At 36.1% G+C, this 17490-nt stretch overlaps 1 protein-coding gene across 4 annotated transcripts in view; it reads left to right on the forward strand.

Moving 5' to 3' along the window:
- Positions 1-17490, forward strand: part of LOC150076433 (uncharacterized) — an 840218-nt gene that overhangs the window by 649361 nt on the left and 173367 nt on the right. For all 4 annotated transcript variants that reach the window (XM_090388172.1, XM_090388173.1, XM_090388175.1 and 1 more), the window contains 2 exons: positions 1615-1707; positions 15747-15829. In XM_090388172.1, coding sequence (XP_090244298.1) covers positions 1615-1707; positions 15747-15829 — 176 coding nt within the window. The remainder of the gene's footprint in view (positions 1-1614; positions 1708-15746; positions 15830-17490) is intronic.

Genomic DNA, 17490 nt, shown 5'->3' on the forward strand with positions numbered 1-17490 from the left:
AATTGAGGAAAGACAGTTGTAGGATCAATGTGCGGAAGTTTGCCTTTAGCCAGCGGGTAGTTGATTGACGGAACAGACTTCCATCTTTTGTTGTGAAAGTTTGATAGCCTAAATAAATTTAAGGCTGAGCTGGACAGGTATTTGGAACGAATGGAGGGGTGAAATCGGAGCTTTTTTTTTTTTTTTTTTTTTTTTTTGGCTGATGCTGCATAAGCTTTCTTTCTTGCATCATGTGCCTCTACTAATGCTGTCAGGATTGCAGTCACTCTCAATTTTAATCCTAACCTGCAACTTTTTCTTGCTCTGTATTTGTTAATTAAACCCTCTGATCTTCTACTTTTAATATAATTTGTGCCAATGTGTACAACAGTATCACCTTTTGTGCCCTTAAATGTTGCTATTTTTACCTTTTTTCTTGGTGCATAATAGCCACTGCTGCTAATGCGCCATTAAAATTTTAAACCAACCAACCAACTTAAATGTTGACACCTGCTCTACCCTGTCATCTACTTTACCCCTTGGAAGACATTCCCTGGTCCTGTTCCACCTGTCCTTTTTTGTTTACTATATTTCCCACTTCTCTGACTATTCTCTAACTATAGCTACTTCCTGTGGGACCAAGGATTGCTACTGCAGAGAATGGTTTTATGTTATCTGATGCTGGAAGTATGAGTTTGTGTTAGGCTTGAGTGCTTGATGGTTCTCTCTCTTTTAATCCATCCAAGTTGTCAATCTTATTCTTCAAGCCCTCATATAATCTCATCAGAATGCAGAGTTTGCACTTAAACTCCTTGTGCTTTTTGCAAGAAACAGGTACACAAAGGCACCCCCTATGGCTGTAACAACTGAGAGAATATAAGTAATAATGCTACATGAATTCTGCTCATTTAACAAAAGAACGTACTGCAAAATACGTTCTTTTAGATTAATTACTTTACATTCTACGTAATAACGTCATGTTATTAAAATACATTTGTATTGCTGTGAATTATAGTTTATAGGCCTCTTCTGATACCAATTATACTGCCACAAAACAATCTAGAAAACCTCCAATTATTGCCTATATCAATATTATAACAATGGCATCAAAATTCGAACATTCTTAATAATACAACACAATGGTTCCAGAGGGGTACTGTAGTTTCTTAAGCAATTACAAAGACAAGTAAGAAGCAATTTCACAAACTAAATCTTAAATCAGAAGTTATAAAACAACAATCTTTTTCAAGCAATAAAGAAAATGCCACTTAGAGGCTCCCAAAAAAAGTATAGAGGTAAACTCTGGTGAATTCTTGTTCTCTGTCATCTACCCAGTTTTAAAAGCCCCTTAGAGAATATTTTTTTGATCAGAAGTCTTTTTCATATTAAAATTGTTTCAAATTTTGTAATCGTAGTGCTCCTTTTGTATTTAAGAAAGAGAATAATGTTCACAATGATAAAAGAAATATTGTTGGTATCATCAATATAAGAGTTAGTAGAAAAACAGGATATTAGTATAAGGCAACTTTATTTTCAGTCAAATCGCATGTACAGTAAAATGATTAAACATATGAATAGGTAATAAGAAAATTTGTTAAGTTTTTATTAGTTTCATTTTATTTATATTTTTTGCAGTCAAAACAGAAAGTGAGATACCAAAATCAGTACCTGCTTCATCAAAAAAGATCAAAACTGAAATGCCAAAGTCAACTTCATTAGTAACTGAAGGTATTTTATCACTTTGTTATTTTTATTATATATTGTGTATTTTAATATGCCATTTTTTGTATTAAATATAATTAAAGCTATAACCAAGGATAAATGCAATGTACAGAATATGTGATATTAAATACTAGCGTTTTACTACAAGGTAGATATTCTTAATTTTCTGGACCATAAGATGCACTTATTTCCATGGAAAAATTTGCCTAGAGTCTCAGACCTTTTCTTCAGACCATAAGGTCTGAAGGTATAAGTGTATACAGTGACTTTTTTAGCTTAAACTGTATTCTGTTGCCATCCATTATATCCATTAGGCATTATGTAAATGCTAGATTTTTTCTTTATTTCCAAGAAAAAGATCAATAAAACCTTGCTTTCTTCTAGAAACCTTCTTTTCTATAAAGAATTACGAAGAATTTTGGCATGTGAACCACTGCTTACTGCCTTCGTGAGGTGAAGGGACATCGCAGTGATGTTGCTGGATCTACAGATTAGCATCACTGGGATCCAACACCTACACCTGCTCTTGAACACCTTCACTAATGGCATACAACAAAGCCAAGGATGTGAGGAGTGCAGATGGAGACATAATAATTGACAGACAATATGTAGTAGTCCAACAAAATCCCTAATACAGAAGCTGGAGTGTGGATGCTTCTGCGTATGTCTCTCTCTCTCTCTCTCTCTCTTTTCAAGTTATTGGTTCTAGTTTAGTATCAATAGAAAGTGGTGTGTTTGTCTTGCACTGCAACCCGTAGCCTGGTGGTTGAGGGGTCAAGCCTTAATGCACTGTTTCAGTCTCTGCTTCTGCCAAGAGAGGAAGTCCTGCATCAACCCGTTCAGGATCAGTTGGCTGGCAGATCAGTAGGTCTCCTTTCCTTTGGTCCCCAGACAGAGCCAAGACCTGTTGGATGTTTGGATATAGTATCTAAGTAACTCTGGTGTTCCGCTTGTGTACACACTACGTGCTAGTTTGTGAGCATGGAGCCCAACTGTGCAAGATACTGAATTTCATTACTGTACTCTTCTTAGTAATTCAAATTTTTTTTCTTTCTCTGGGGCCTCTACCAGGTCCTTACCTGAAAATGACACTAACAAAATGAAACACTGAACAAAAGAACACCTCCTTTTCCTCATTTTCTTATTGTGCATTCTATTAGAGAAAAGAAATTGGTGAAACGTCACTCTTCTTCATTCAGAAGGGTCTTGAAGGGTTGACAGGGTCCCCAAAGTCATTAAAATGACTTAAATTGAGTGACCTTTTAGTAGAAACGTTGTCATTGCAACATTTAGAATTGCTCCTCTAAACATCATATCTTGGAGGAATTGCAATTAAAGTAACCTTTTACAGAACAACTTAGTTGCTGAGTGGGATCTCCTTGAAACATCTTTATATATGTGCACTGAATTGAAATACCAAGTGGTGACAACTGTTAAGAGGACATTCATGTGTAAGGAAGAAAAACCATTTCTAAACTAGAGTTCTTATCCTTACATTTAACATGCCTAAACCACCTATGGCAAATGGCATGTCGTGGCTTTCCAGCTTGTGCCTGGTGTGGAGGAAAGGAAGGGAACATGATGCCAATGAATGCTCTGCTCCAAAACCAACATGCTTAAATTGTAGAGATGAATGTTATGCTTATTGAAGGGCACAACAATGGTAGAAAGATATGGAACAAATCCAGAAAATCAAGAGAGAGCAAAATATCCCATATATAAAGGCAGAGAAACAGGTTACTAATAAATTATAGGAAATCTTACTCAAGTGGTTTGTGCAAGCGTTCTATGTCAAAACAAATGGATATTTTGGTCCCACCATGGGAATCTTTTATTCCATGTGCCTACTACTTGTTGACACAAGCAAGTGAAGAAAAATTAATAGTTATGCCCATCTCAATACCAACCAAGATAGTAGTATCTAAAGAAGAACATCATCCTCCTCCCCCAAGACCTGGACCGTTAATAGTGGGATACAGGATGCAATGTAGGTAAATGAAGGAAAGGAGAGTGCAGATGATCCTGTGTTGGATTTGTATTTAAAACCAAAGCAGGTAAATCAAATCCCACATCACTTCGGAAGCCAGCCAATGGTTCCCTTAAACCAAGTAGTAATGGTTAAATTTTTACAATGGAATTTTTGCAGACTCTAACAAAAGATGGAGGATGTCAAATTGCTCCTGCATGAACATTAACCTGTTTGCTTTTGTTTGAAAGAAACACATCTAAGAAAATGGCTATTCCATCCTGTAGATCATCCGTACAGGGATAGCCCAGCTCATGGAAGAGTTGCAATTGCTCTTGTGGACAATCACACCCTTTTGCAGGTGTTCAGCTGAATGTTAATTTAGAAACAGCAATTTGTCTAGCAGTGAGGGTTTTTCCTTACAATCTGGTCTATATATCTGCCTCCTGAGGCCGTCATCACCCAGGCAGATCTTGACGATTTTAGTTTGCAGTTGCCCTCACCACTTCTTAGAGACTTTAATAGACATAATACCCTATGGCAGAGGTTCCTAAACTTTCTCAGTTCATGGCACCCTTAGTGTCTCAGTAATTTTTTCACAGTGCCCCTAGGCCAAAACAAATACCTAACAGTTCCGTTTCTTAAGTAGTTAAGTCCAAACACCTTAATAAGTAATGTCAAAACTGTGAACTACCTGGAACTAGTAGTTCGCATGGTGCCCAACATATGTCAAGTATCCCTGTGTTTCCATCGAAAATTTAAAATATTCCTGTGAGTTCGCTGCGGCGCACAGTTTGGGAACCGCTGCAGTATGGGGTTGTTCAGAAACTAATGAATGATGTTGTACTGTTGAACGTAGGTTCGACAATAATGACCTTACCTTATTAAATGTGGCCAACACCTATTTTTGCATGCCTACCCATACTTAAATTATGGGAAATCCTACTCTCAAATGGTTTGTGCAAGTTTTCTATGTCAACACAAACAGATATTTCAGTCCCACCACGGGAATCTTTTACACCATGTGCCTACTACTCGTTGATGCAAGCATGCAAGAAAAATCAGTAATTAACCTATCTTGATACCAACCAAGGTATTTGCATCTAAAGAAGAACCCCACCCCACTAAGACCCAAACTGTTAATAGTAGATACCATTATCCATGCATGCAGCAGCAATTTCAATTCCAAAAGCATCTGATATCCATGCTTTCCAAGCCATGGTGGAACCAAGATTGTATAAAGAAGCAAGGAAGGCACAAATTCAGGCATGGAGAAAATATTGACTTTACTCCACCACCGAACACTTTATGATCTTTAAATGTGCTCATGCTAAAGCATGATTATTACATTGTCAAGCATGCTGGGTCCAATTTGCATCCTCAGTTAACCAGATGATGAGTTATAAACATCTGGGATAAAATTCTGAAAATGAAGGCTAAACATATGTCACTTCCCTCATCTGTATTAGAGCACAATGGGTTTACAATAACAGACCCAACTACTATTGCCAATACTCTAGGAGAAGTGTTTGTCAGCATATCTGCTGAAACATCATACTCTGCTGAGTTCCTGGTTTTAACAAAGCAAGTTGAGAGACAGAAACTCAAATTTTCTTCAAGAAGAGCTGAGCCTTATAACCTGCATTCACTCAAGTGGAATTAACCACTACACTTGCTGTCTCAAAGGCCAGCACTGCAGGACCAGATGATATTCAGTATGAGATGGAAGGTGATAAAACAGAATGAGATGGAAGGTGATAAAGCACCTTCCATCTCATTCTCTAGAGTAGTTGCTATATTTCTATAACCAAATTTGTTTGGAGGATTCCTAGTGCCAGGAAAGGACCTCAAAATTCCTCAGTTGCTGCCCAGTTTCTTTTGTAAGGTCTTGCGAAAAAAAAGGTCAGTGTTTGCCTTGAAGCAGTTGACTATTTCAACAAGACACAGATCTGATTAGAAACAGCAACAATTCATGGTTTGTTCATGGTTTGGTATTTTAAAACACCGCTATCTATCAATCTGGTCTTAGAGGTCACCTACCATATTTTTTATGGAAGTTTTTATTAAAAAAAACTCTTCCAAGTTCTTGTTAGATCTAGCTTGTCCTGATTTTTGGCCAAGAGGAAGGAGTTCCCCAAGGCTCTATCCTCAGTGTTATGCTTTTTTGCAGTCAAAGTGACCTCTATTACAAAACCGCTTCCTCCATCAGTAAATAATGCTCTTTGCGTGGATGATTTTAGTATTTTTTGTCACTCCTTCAATGTGAGAGTTACTGAATGACAACTGCAACAAGTGGTTGACCACCTTAGTTCCTTGAGCTTTAGACAATAGGTTTACGTTTTCCACTGAATAGAACATTTGTGTGCATTTTTGCCAAAAATGGAACCAGATCCTGAACTCAGGCTTGTACAAAATGCAATTCCTGTTGTTGCAGAAAGTAAATTTTTAGGACTTGTCTTTGATCAAAAGCTAACTTTCCTCTACCATATTGTCAGCTCAGGGCAAAATGCATGAGAGGTCTGAACATGCTCAGTGCTCTCTCCTCCATCTATTGGGGAGCAAATAGAATTAAATGAAGCAAATAAAATTATGTTATTGCCCCTTTTTTGAGCACTTGCCCAGTCAAAATTTGACTATGGTTCCTAAGTCTATTCCTCTGCTAGAAATTCTGTTCTTGAGTAGGTTGATCCAGTCCACCATAGAGCCATCTGGATTGCCACAGCAGCATTTTGTACTTTGCCCGTTCAAAGTCTTTATGTTGAAGCCAGTGAACCACCACTGATCATTCAGCATTGCAATATGCCATAAAAATATAATCCCTGGCAGATCATCCTACATGGATGTTTTGTCTGTATGCCCTGATGGGAAAATCTGTATAATACACACATACAACTTTCAGTCATCCCTTTGGTATCAGGATTCAAGAGCTAGTTCAAGGTTTGAACTTTACCTTGAATAATGTATTCATGTCAGCCAGGCAAACCCTTCTTCCTTGGAGTATGCAGCTTCTGTCTTCTGAGTTTACTCTTAGGAGCAGGTTGAAAATTGACTCATCTCCATGTATCAACATTCTCATTTCTTTCAGAGTTGTTGATATATTGATACATCTCCAAGTGTCTATATATCAGCAAATCTTTTCAGCACACCAAACTAAATACCCTGACTTCTTTCCAGTATATACAGATGGCTTGAAGTCTGAAGTGTTTGTGAGATCTGCTTGTGTATTTCTGAGCAAAACTATCTGTAATTGGATTCTATATGAATGTAGTATACACACTGCAGAGTGTGTATACTACACTCTGCAGTCGCGGAGATGGGGGAAACCCCTGGTGCCGCTTGACCCTAAACACACTTTACACTGCAGAGTTACAAGTAATAGAACTGGCCTTGAATCATATAAAATCCAACCCTTACCAAAGGTGCATGCTGTATACTGATCTCAAAGTGCATTACAGGCCTTATCAGAAGCAAAAACCACTTCTTATCTGGTTTTGTGTTGGGTACAGCAAATGCTATACTCTGTTTCATAATCAAACTTTGATACTTGCTTTTGCTGGTTTCCTAGCTATGTTGGTATCATAGGCAATGACTTGGCTAATGCTGCAGCCAAATCAGTAAGACCACAGAATCACATCTGCTTGTTAGTCCCCTATACAGGCTACCAGCATCTAATCCACAACAAACTATATATACAATGATAAGAAGAAAAAGAGAAAAAAAATTTTTTTTTAAATAATAATAATTAAAAAAAAAAAATAATAATAATAATAAAAAAGTAAACTACAGCCATTATCAACCCACTGCAGGATGGAAGCCTCTTCAACAATTCATGTTGAGGGAAATGGACCATAATCTGCCATGCTGGTCCAGTGCAGGTTGCCATGACCATATTTAGCAGTCAGGGGCTTGAACCCCAGTCTACTCAAAGAATGTGTGCTACTGCACTCCCGCTCCTGACCACTCAGATACTGGCCATAGGCACTCTAAATAAAATTATATAAATTAATAAGTCGTAAAAACTTTGAATATATCTGAGATGTTGTCATCGTCCAATAAAATTTATCTGTGTGTAAGACTCAGACAGATGGTTAAATAACGATGCCTTTCATTACTAAGAGATGTATATTCAATTAAAATGTCTGAACTATTAAAATAATATTTACACACACACACACACACACACTTAACCCTCGATTTAATGGACCCCGATATTTCGGATTTGACGGACCAGACAAATAATAATACAGTAATGTACATATTAATCTCGACCATATATATATATTTTTTTTGGGTTATACAAAACTTCAGTGTTATTAATTTTAATTAATAATAACACTGAATTATCAAAACAATAATGGAAATAGGTAATTATTATTAATTTTTAATTAATAATAATTACCTATTTCCATTATTGTTTTGATAATTGCCTACTTTTATTTTTATAATGAAATTCAGGAAATTGTAGTCAGGAGATTGTTTGTTATTCTTTCTGAAAATGTGTTCAAATAGCTGCTTTCCCAGATTACATATAACAGATAAGAGCAGATGGTGACTTGCAAGCTGAACGTGACTCGGGACACTAAACTGCAGGTCTACTGACTCGTTTTGTTTCGGTCTCAGTCTGCCTCAAGCTCTCGTGCGGTCAGGTTGTATACAGGGTGTTTCTGTGATTTCTGAATTGTGACTTTATTTAATAAATAATTTTGCAATTCTTACAATTTAAAATGGCATCAAGTGATAGAGGGAATTAAAAGAAAGCGTGTGAACTTAAATGTGGCAGAGAAATTAGAGCTAATTGAGAAATTATAACAAGGCATCTCAGTAGCACGTGTTTGTGAAATTTATGGCGTAAAAAAAAAAAAAAAACTGTTTCTGATATCCGTAAATCAAAGGCCAAATTGCAACATTTTTCTTTAAAATACGGTGTTGATAGCTCTAAATGTGATTCTACAGAGGGGAGCAGAAGCGGACACCCCTTCTCCCCTATTAATCCATTAAATTAAGAGTTTACTGTATATATCATTTTATTTCGAGTGCCTTGGCAAGAGCAAGCTAACCAACAAGCTAAATGAAATTAAACCTGTAATTATGCATTGGCAATCTAGTGAGTGCAGGGTTTGCTGGGATGAAGTAGTCCTTGTTTGGCTATGCATAGGACATTGTTACCTGATGCATTCCTATCTGCTGAGGGTTAATAACTGTCCTATTTGTAGAAATTGTGACATTATTTTAGTTCAGAACATTTTAATTGAATGTACATCTTTTAGTAATGAATGGCATCTTTGTTTTTCCTATCTGTCTGAGCCTTTATACACTTAGACAAATTTTATTGGACGATGGCAATGTGTCAGATATATTCAAAGTTTTTACAACTTATTAATTTATATAATTTTATTTAGAGTACCTTATTATTTTATATGTTACACCTGTTTCATATTATATATTATTTTATAATATATTAATTATGCTATTTTATATTTTATACCTTTTGATTTGGTGCATAGCCTCAGATGCACCATAAAACACCTAAACAAACAATCAACTAGCCATCCTGCTGTGGTGTATATTTGCAATAATCAGCAATTTTCAGTCAAAATTTGTATTCATTTGATTTACTTTATCCCTTCTGGACTGTCAGTTGCTTCTGGAGAGGGAGAATTATCCATTGTAGTCAATATTTCTGCATTGTGTGCAGTACAGTAATCAGTTTTTAAAAATTTGTAGTCCTATGAAATGGTACAGAAACAGAACTATTTGTTTTAAATTAAATATTAAATTATACCAAAGAATATGAAAATAGGTTTATACATAATGGCCACAAGTGGAAGAAGTGGTAGGAAATGGATAACAGATCACAGAAAAAAACAATTTCCGTGCCTACTCTTGGTGGTCAAGGGGCCCAACTTCAACACTCCACTTTGTCCCCTTCTTTGATAAGAGAGGAGGTTCTAGGATAGCTTGCCCAAATTCAGTCAACTACTGGACTTGCCTGCAAGGCTCAGCTGTGTCAATGCTATGCCCTTACTTTTGTGGTCCAAGGGACATGATTTTAGGCTGGTGTAGGTATGGTGCCTAGGTAGTGCTGCCATGTCACTCTCGAACACATATATTGTTTGCTGGGCAGTGGTGTCCCTTTGGGCTCCATAGCGAGTGGTTGAGGAGCCCAATTACTGAGCCAAATAAAATATCTCATGAATCCTGATCATCTAAACTCTTTTTCAAGGATCCTATCATGGCCCCCCCTAGAGCAGGAGTGACCAACTTAATTTGTGATGTGATCTACTTTTTTCCTTCAAAATGTGCCGAGATCTACCATCTCAAAAATTTCATTGCACAAGGTGCACAAATTGAGGGATGACTGTATTTTTAAAATTCGTCATGATCGACCGAATTTAAATCCACGATCGACTCCGTTGGCCACTCCTGCCCTAGGCAATTATATCAAAGAAACAGATAATGTCACTTCGCCAAAGGGTTCCACAACCGAAAATATATCAAGTGCAGCATCTTGAAACCTAATAGTATGTTCTAATAGAGAAAAGCTTGCTGGAAAAATCTTACCACTCTCTTCATTCAGAAGTATTTTTAAGGGTCAGCAGGCTCCCCAAAATCAGCAAAATAGTTCATTCTGGTGATATCCTTGTTGAGACTAGAAAAGAGACGCACTCAAAACAGTTCTTCTAAGCCACATATATTGAGGGGATCCTGATCATGGTAACACCATATAAGACACTTGTCCTGCAGTGTAAGAATCAGAATGGGATCTTCTTGAACTGAAGAGAAAATCTGCTCTGAATTGAAAACTTAATAATTAACAGCTGCACAACACTTACTAGAAACATCCTTACCATTCAGTTTAACAATGGCTCCTAATGTGTTCAAGAGGAAGCAATAAGGATAATGTTGAATTAATTAAAGAATGATAATTTTCCACTTAATTCAGTTTTAGTTTATTTTATTGGTAACTCATCAGAAGTATAATCCTCAATAGAATTTCAGATACTGAACTAGGAAATCTTGATGTTTTTGAATCCTATCATTGGGCCAAATGGAAGAAAATTAACAAATTATTATTATTATTATTATTATTATTAGCCATATGGTACAAGGAAGCTTGAGGCTTATGCTGCACCAGCCAAAAAAAAAAAAAAAAAAATCTGAATTACCCTGCGTGTGTGTGTGTGCGAGAGAGAGAGAGAGAGAGTCAGAGGTAGAAGGGAATCACTAAGAAAGAGAAGAATCACAATACAGAATGACACCATTATCCATGAGTTGTAATATAATGTCAATTGTTGTTTTAATATAATGTCATCACCAAAAAGATGATTTGGCTATTTATTTAAACCTCAAGCATTCTGTCCCTCATCAGATGTCTGGCAACTTTATGCCCTTCTAATAATTACTGGTTATCTTTTTTTCTTTAAGCCACATTGCGTATTCCTCTAATTCACCCAAGGAATGTGCGGAAATTTGCATTTAGACAGTGGGTGGTTAATTGCTGGAACAGCCTTCCATCTGTCGTTGTGGAAGTTGATAGGTTAAATAAATTTAAGGAGGAATTCGACAAACATTTAGAGGAAATGGTTGTGTGATTTTTTTTTTTTTCTTTTGGCTATGGTGATGTGCTAGTTGGTTGATTGACTGTCTATAGTATGGTCCTGCCAATCACATCAGCAGTTTACCATTGTTTATTGTTGTGGCTTTAATATGCCAAAGTTTATCGTAGGACTTAGCCCTGGCAAGTTTTTAAGACCTTCGGGGTATATGCTCAAATGACCCCCATAATGTACTACAACATTCTATTTCCTTAGAAATGTAAGCCACTCAGAGTTTTTCCTTAGAGTCCATTTCCTTTCCCTCTTAAGAAACCAGCAGTAATATCCCATCACGATAGTATCCCAGCAACTTCGAAACTGCTTTTTCTTTGTGAATATATCCCGACAAAAGTTCTCCTACTCTAGACGTACATCTCCCAGATTGTGAGTGAAAAAACTGTAATGGGAATGAATTTTCAAAGACTAGGCATCCCATGTCTTCATAACATGGCAGTGAAGGTGACACCAGAGATTCATAATTATCTTTTTTCTTCTTCCAAGAAATCTATGCAGAACTGCTTTAAATGATCACCAAGCTACTAGTTTAGTATCCCATAGCTTTGTTTCAAATACATCATCTTTGAGAGTTTATTTGAGGCCAAATGCAAATTCTTTCTTTTAGTTTTGCATCTGTTAAGTTGGGATACATTTCATGTAGGTAGCAGAGTGCACTTCCTTCTTCATCTAGAGCCTTAACTGAATTCTTCATTAATCAAAGCTTTATATGCAGAGGTGGAAGAAGAACCTTTTTGGTTCAACCAGTTGAACATATTTTATATCACTTCTCCCTGGTAAAAATTTCTTCCTTTTTCCTACTGCTGCACAATATAATATTTTTTAATTGCATGACTGTCCCATAAACATAGAAAACAACAGCAGTTTGTAAAACCTCCCTACAGATCAGTGAGTAATCCAATTACCTTCAGATCACCAGAGACACTCCAACTAAACAATAGCATGAAATAGGCAGACCGATGGGAACATTTCTGTTGTGCAGAAAAACCGCTTTTAAACTTAATTTTGAGGCATAAATAAATATATGCCATTCATAAGGATTGTGTTCAAAGCCTAGTTTGTTCAAAAGAAGCATACCATCTTCCATAATGAAATATTTTCAAAAGAATTGGTGACATTTTTCATATACTCTAATTTTGTTCCTGCTTCAAGTAACTTTCACTGTTGTAACCTAAAACCATGGAGTTCTGCTTGCACTTTAGATAAATTTAAACTACAAATTAAGTCATTCACCTCTTCTTTCTTAGGGGCTCACATCTGGTGAGTATGGGCTTGGCACACCCAGGATCCTGAGCTGGATATCATCATTCTTCTCTTTCTGATTCCCTTCTACTTCTGACTCTCTCTCTCTCTCTCAGGGTAACTTGGAAATTTTTTTTTTTTTAGCTGGTGCAGCATAAGCCTCAGGCTTCCTTGCACTATATGGCTAGTAATAATAATAATTAAGTGAAGAGCATTATAATTTTCCAGATGGTAGTCAAAATCCTTTGAAGTAGACAGTCCAATCAAGACAACAATACAAGAATCCTCGTTGCATTCACCACTGCTTCCTTTACATCATAATTTTTGGGAAAATCTGATACTGGCAGGTATTCATTATGTGGAACAGGCCTAATGTGCAGATGATATGTTAGGATATTTGATGCTGTTCTTGCTTTTTCTGGACATCCCTCATTTTGTCATGCAGAAATAGCAATTGTGAATGTGGTTGCATAGTTCTAATCTCTGTGGATCAAAAAACATACTTTTAATTTTTCCAGTTAGCTGTGTCCTCAGATTGTGGGTCAGGTGATGCACCACACATGTAGAGCCCCAGTTTTGTCATGATCATCAATCTTTCAATCAAAGTGCATAGAATATGCACATTTAATAATATTATAGATTTTCTTTCTCTAATTTTTTTTTTATTATAAACTGTCTACACAAGCAGAACTTATCCAGGTGATTCAGACACTGCTTTTTGTATTGATATCTTTTATATTGTTACAATGCAATTGTATTCCATTTGAACAATACAATTCTTAGCAACACAGAAGAAACAAACACTATGCAATAGATATGCACATATATTATATGTTTGTACTCACAGTACAACTGCTTTTCCATTACTGGAAGAGGGAGGAGACACACAGTTAAGGTTGAATGTGTTAACCCTCCCCAAAATTACTGCCATCATGAGCACATGCAAGCAATTTTATTTGTAGGTAATACAACAGACTAATGTCATATATACTTCCCAAAATTGTAGTAAGATATTCATATTATGGATAAAAACAAAAACCTGTATATATAGAAATTGTGATGCGAAGCGAAATTTTTAGAATTATTTTCAAAATTTACACATTAAAATTGACTACAAACGGTTGATTAATGGAAGTATAAATATGTTGGCTAGTGTGAGAGGGGAGCAAGCTCAAGAAGAATTGCATCAGCATGCTTGCTGATTACCATTCTTCTTGAGCTTGCTCAATCCATTCAAAGTGTTAAAACACCTGAATCAGATCACCTCCCAGGTGCCTAGTCTCCAGATCCTGCAATTTGCAGACTGAAGCCTTTCTTGGTAAGAACACCCCCCTCATCACAGTTCCCCTCACCCCTCTCATTACTCTTCTCTGTACTTATTACAGCAGCTCTACATCCTTTCTAAAATGAGGCCTCCAGACCTGTATTTCATACTCAAGATGTAGCCTGATCATTGTTTTATGCAATGGAATAATCAACTATTTATCCCTGCTAGCAACATTCCTGTATATCATTGATAAAATCCCATGAGCTGGCCTAGCAGCTTGTCTACACTGTTCAGAGAACTTCATATCTGACAACACAGTTACCCCAAGGTCATTTTTATTTTCCACTACTCTGAGTGTAGTACCACACAGTTGGTACATTACAAATGCAAAGTACTGCTACCCATATGCAGTACTTTGCATTTGTTAATGTTAAACTTGAATTGCCATTTCTCAGCCGACTTGCCTACCTTTTCTAGATCTTGTTGCAGTAGCATACCATTATTACTGTCATTAACCACTTTACAAACCTTTGTATCATTTGCAAACTTGGAAATTAATCCTGATATACCTTCATCAATATCATTGTTAAATAAAGAAAACAACAATGGTCCCAACACCGAACCATGGGGAACTCCACTAACAACGTTAATCCACAAAGAGCACTCTGTCTTTTTCTGCTCAACCATCTCTTTATTCATAGCAGCAACTTGCCCTTAATGTTACAATGCTTCAATTTGTGGCAGTCTTTTATGTGCAACAGTATCAAAAGATTTCCTGAATATCAACTATACGATATGAGAATTATATTTTGCATCCAGTTTCTTTGTTACTGCATTATAGTATCCACTCAGATTGGTCAGACAAGCCCCCATAACAAATCCACACTGTGACTTCAGTATAATTGCATTCCTGTCTAGATGGTCCTGCAGTATTTCTTTAACCAGTTACTCCCTGATTTTTCCTGGAACAGAAGTTAAGCTAACAGCTTTGTAATTACTCATGTTACTTTTTTGTTCCTTCTTTGAATTGAGGAATCATTTGCACATCTCTATTCCATAGGAACCTCCCCTGAATCCAAAAATTCTCTCAAAATTTTGGCTTAAGGGTTTTCTTACTTTCTTTGTTACCTCCCTTAATATAATTGGATTGATACCATCCACCCCAGGTGCCTTTTTTATGTTTAAATTTAACAATTTCTCTTCCACTTTCCTTAGTTATTACAAAATCATTCAGCCCCCTGTTAGAATTTGATAAACCTCTGGCTTCGCCCTCTCTTAAGAATTCAGTTTGTCAACAACTTGTGCAGGATCATCAACAGTTAATCCATCAATATCAAGTGGACAGATGTGAGCAACCCCCTTCCATTCACTTCTAATATTTATAAAGAAATACTTCTTTACTTGCTGCTTTTAGTTGCCAGAGACTTCTTGTAATTGGATATCTTGTCTAGCCTCCCTTGTGACTTGATTGCAGAATAGTTTATATTTCCCATTAGCTTCTCTATCACCTGATAATTTATATGCATCCCTTGCATTTTTCTTCTTTACCACAAGTCTTATTAGTTCATCTGACACCCATTTGAATGTATTTCTTAGTTTAAGGCTTAGACCTTAATGAATGTCAGATCATATCACCTACAAAGAAAAACACCTCATTTAAAGATATGATTAACATTTACATTAAAACTGTAATCTCTTCTGGTCATGGTAGCCATATAGAGTATAGTGGAAATTATGTATATAATTAATTTAGATAAATTTTTAATTAATTTCTTTTTCATGAAAGTGGTTATCTGAAATTCAGGAATCGTCTTAGATTTGTTATATTTAATAAAAATAACTTAATGCACATTATTTCGCTTTCCTTCCTCCCAAAAATTTCTTCCTTCCTTCATTGCTGGATTTTAGAGATGTTTCTGATAAGTATTGTTCATTTTTTTTTTTTTTTTTTTTTTCCCAGAAGTTCATACATCTAAAAAATCTGCAGTCAAAAGTCATCTTGATGCTAAAGAATCAAGTACTGCTTTAACAAGTGATGAAAAGGTAATTCTTGTATACTTATTTTTGAATGTGTAGAATCAGAAGTCTTTGTAAATTGTTGATTTTGCAATTAAATTCAAAAGAACTCTTTCCCTTTTATTGTGTTTCCTTCATTTAGTGCTCTTTTATCATAGCACTTCTTAATAATTAATACCAATGATTTTTATAATATTGGTGCACTTTCCCATAATGTTTGGGCTGACACCTGATCATACTGCTTTTGGAAGCACATATGCTCTGATAGGTTTATATATGTATTTTATGGCATACACAGGATCACTGTGCATTGCTGCTGCGGAGATGGGGGAAACCCCCGGTGCCGTCAGACAACTAACACATGTGCATTGCTGCCGCACACAAAGATAATGAAAATCTGTTTTTATGATGCTACTTAAGTGTACTGTTCTATAAAAAAAACTTACTATGGTTTATTTTTAATTGAATTTCTTAAACTTATAAATTAATTCTGCCACTGAAAATAAAAAATAAAAAATTGCAAGAACAGATGTGTTGGAGCACCTGAACCCAGGTAAGCATCACCTAGTTTTGTTTGGATCAGCTGTATCAACAGTTAAGAAGATCTGGTGCCAAGCAACTTTCAAAGATCAACAAGTGATCTGTATGGTACCTTTTCTTTATTTTTCTGTTTTCTTTCTCTCTAAAAGATTACTTTTTGTTTGTTATCTTGTTCTCCCAATTTTCATTATAAAAAGTAGCTTCTAGTCCTAGCAATACACATCAGTCCAGAAGAGAAAGTCACCTTTCTGTATTTTTTGTCCCCCTTTTTTTTATATATATACTAACTATTAACTGAATTAACCTTTCCTTGTTGCTTGGTCACTGGTTGGCATTGTATGCATAGTAGAACTGGAAACCTGGGAGAAAAAAAAATAATACACTAGGCCTGAATGGAGCAATCAAGGATTTCACAAACCAGATACCATCCAGATCTATGGATCAGTTACAACTACACCAGATGAATTAGGAAAATTATCCTAATTCATTTGTTGCCAAAAGACAAAAGCAAGACAAGTGAAAATATCTTTTCTCCCTTCTTGATTATGCACTCATTAATAGACAAACCTGTTAGTAAACAGTCTACCTTCGTTGTACATAGATGACTGGGGCATATAGCTGACCCCAGAAGAATTCTCATTCTGAAATGAGCACCACAATGCTCATTTTGGAATTGAGAACCAAGCACTATAGTTTTCAGAGTTACCTCTGAAAACAGTGCTTTGCGTGTTCCCCACCAAAGTCACCCCAAACCCTACTTTGAATATACCTCAAAAGGTATTATCAGAGAATGTGAATTGTTAAACAGTCCAGAGGAAGAAATTGCACAAGGAATGAAGACTTAAAATATCACTCAGGCTTAAAATATCATTCATTAAAAAAGATGGAACAGTTATTCCAACTTGCCTTCAATACATCATCAACATCAGTGAAAGCAGGCTACTTAATTAAATGGTCAAGTGAAACCATATATTCCCATACATTATATGTTACAAATTCCAGAAATTTGACTATTGTTGAACAATATGTAGGACACCTGGGGTTCATGAGAACACTCCCATAATGGATGCAAATTGTAATTTTTGCTTTGCCCAAAACGTAAAGGAGACTACTCTACTTTCTCCAGAGACTGTGCCCCTGTGAAAAGA

Source organism: Mastigoproctus giganteus, chromosome 13, assembly GCF_048544385.1.
Source record: "Mastigoproctus giganteus isolate SK-2022 chromosome 13, ASM4854438v1, whole genome shotgun sequence".
In the NCBI taxonomy this organism is placed as follows: domain Eukaryota; kingdom Metazoa; phylum Arthropoda; class Arachnida; order Uropygi; family Thelyphonidae; genus Mastigoproctus; species Mastigoproctus giganteus.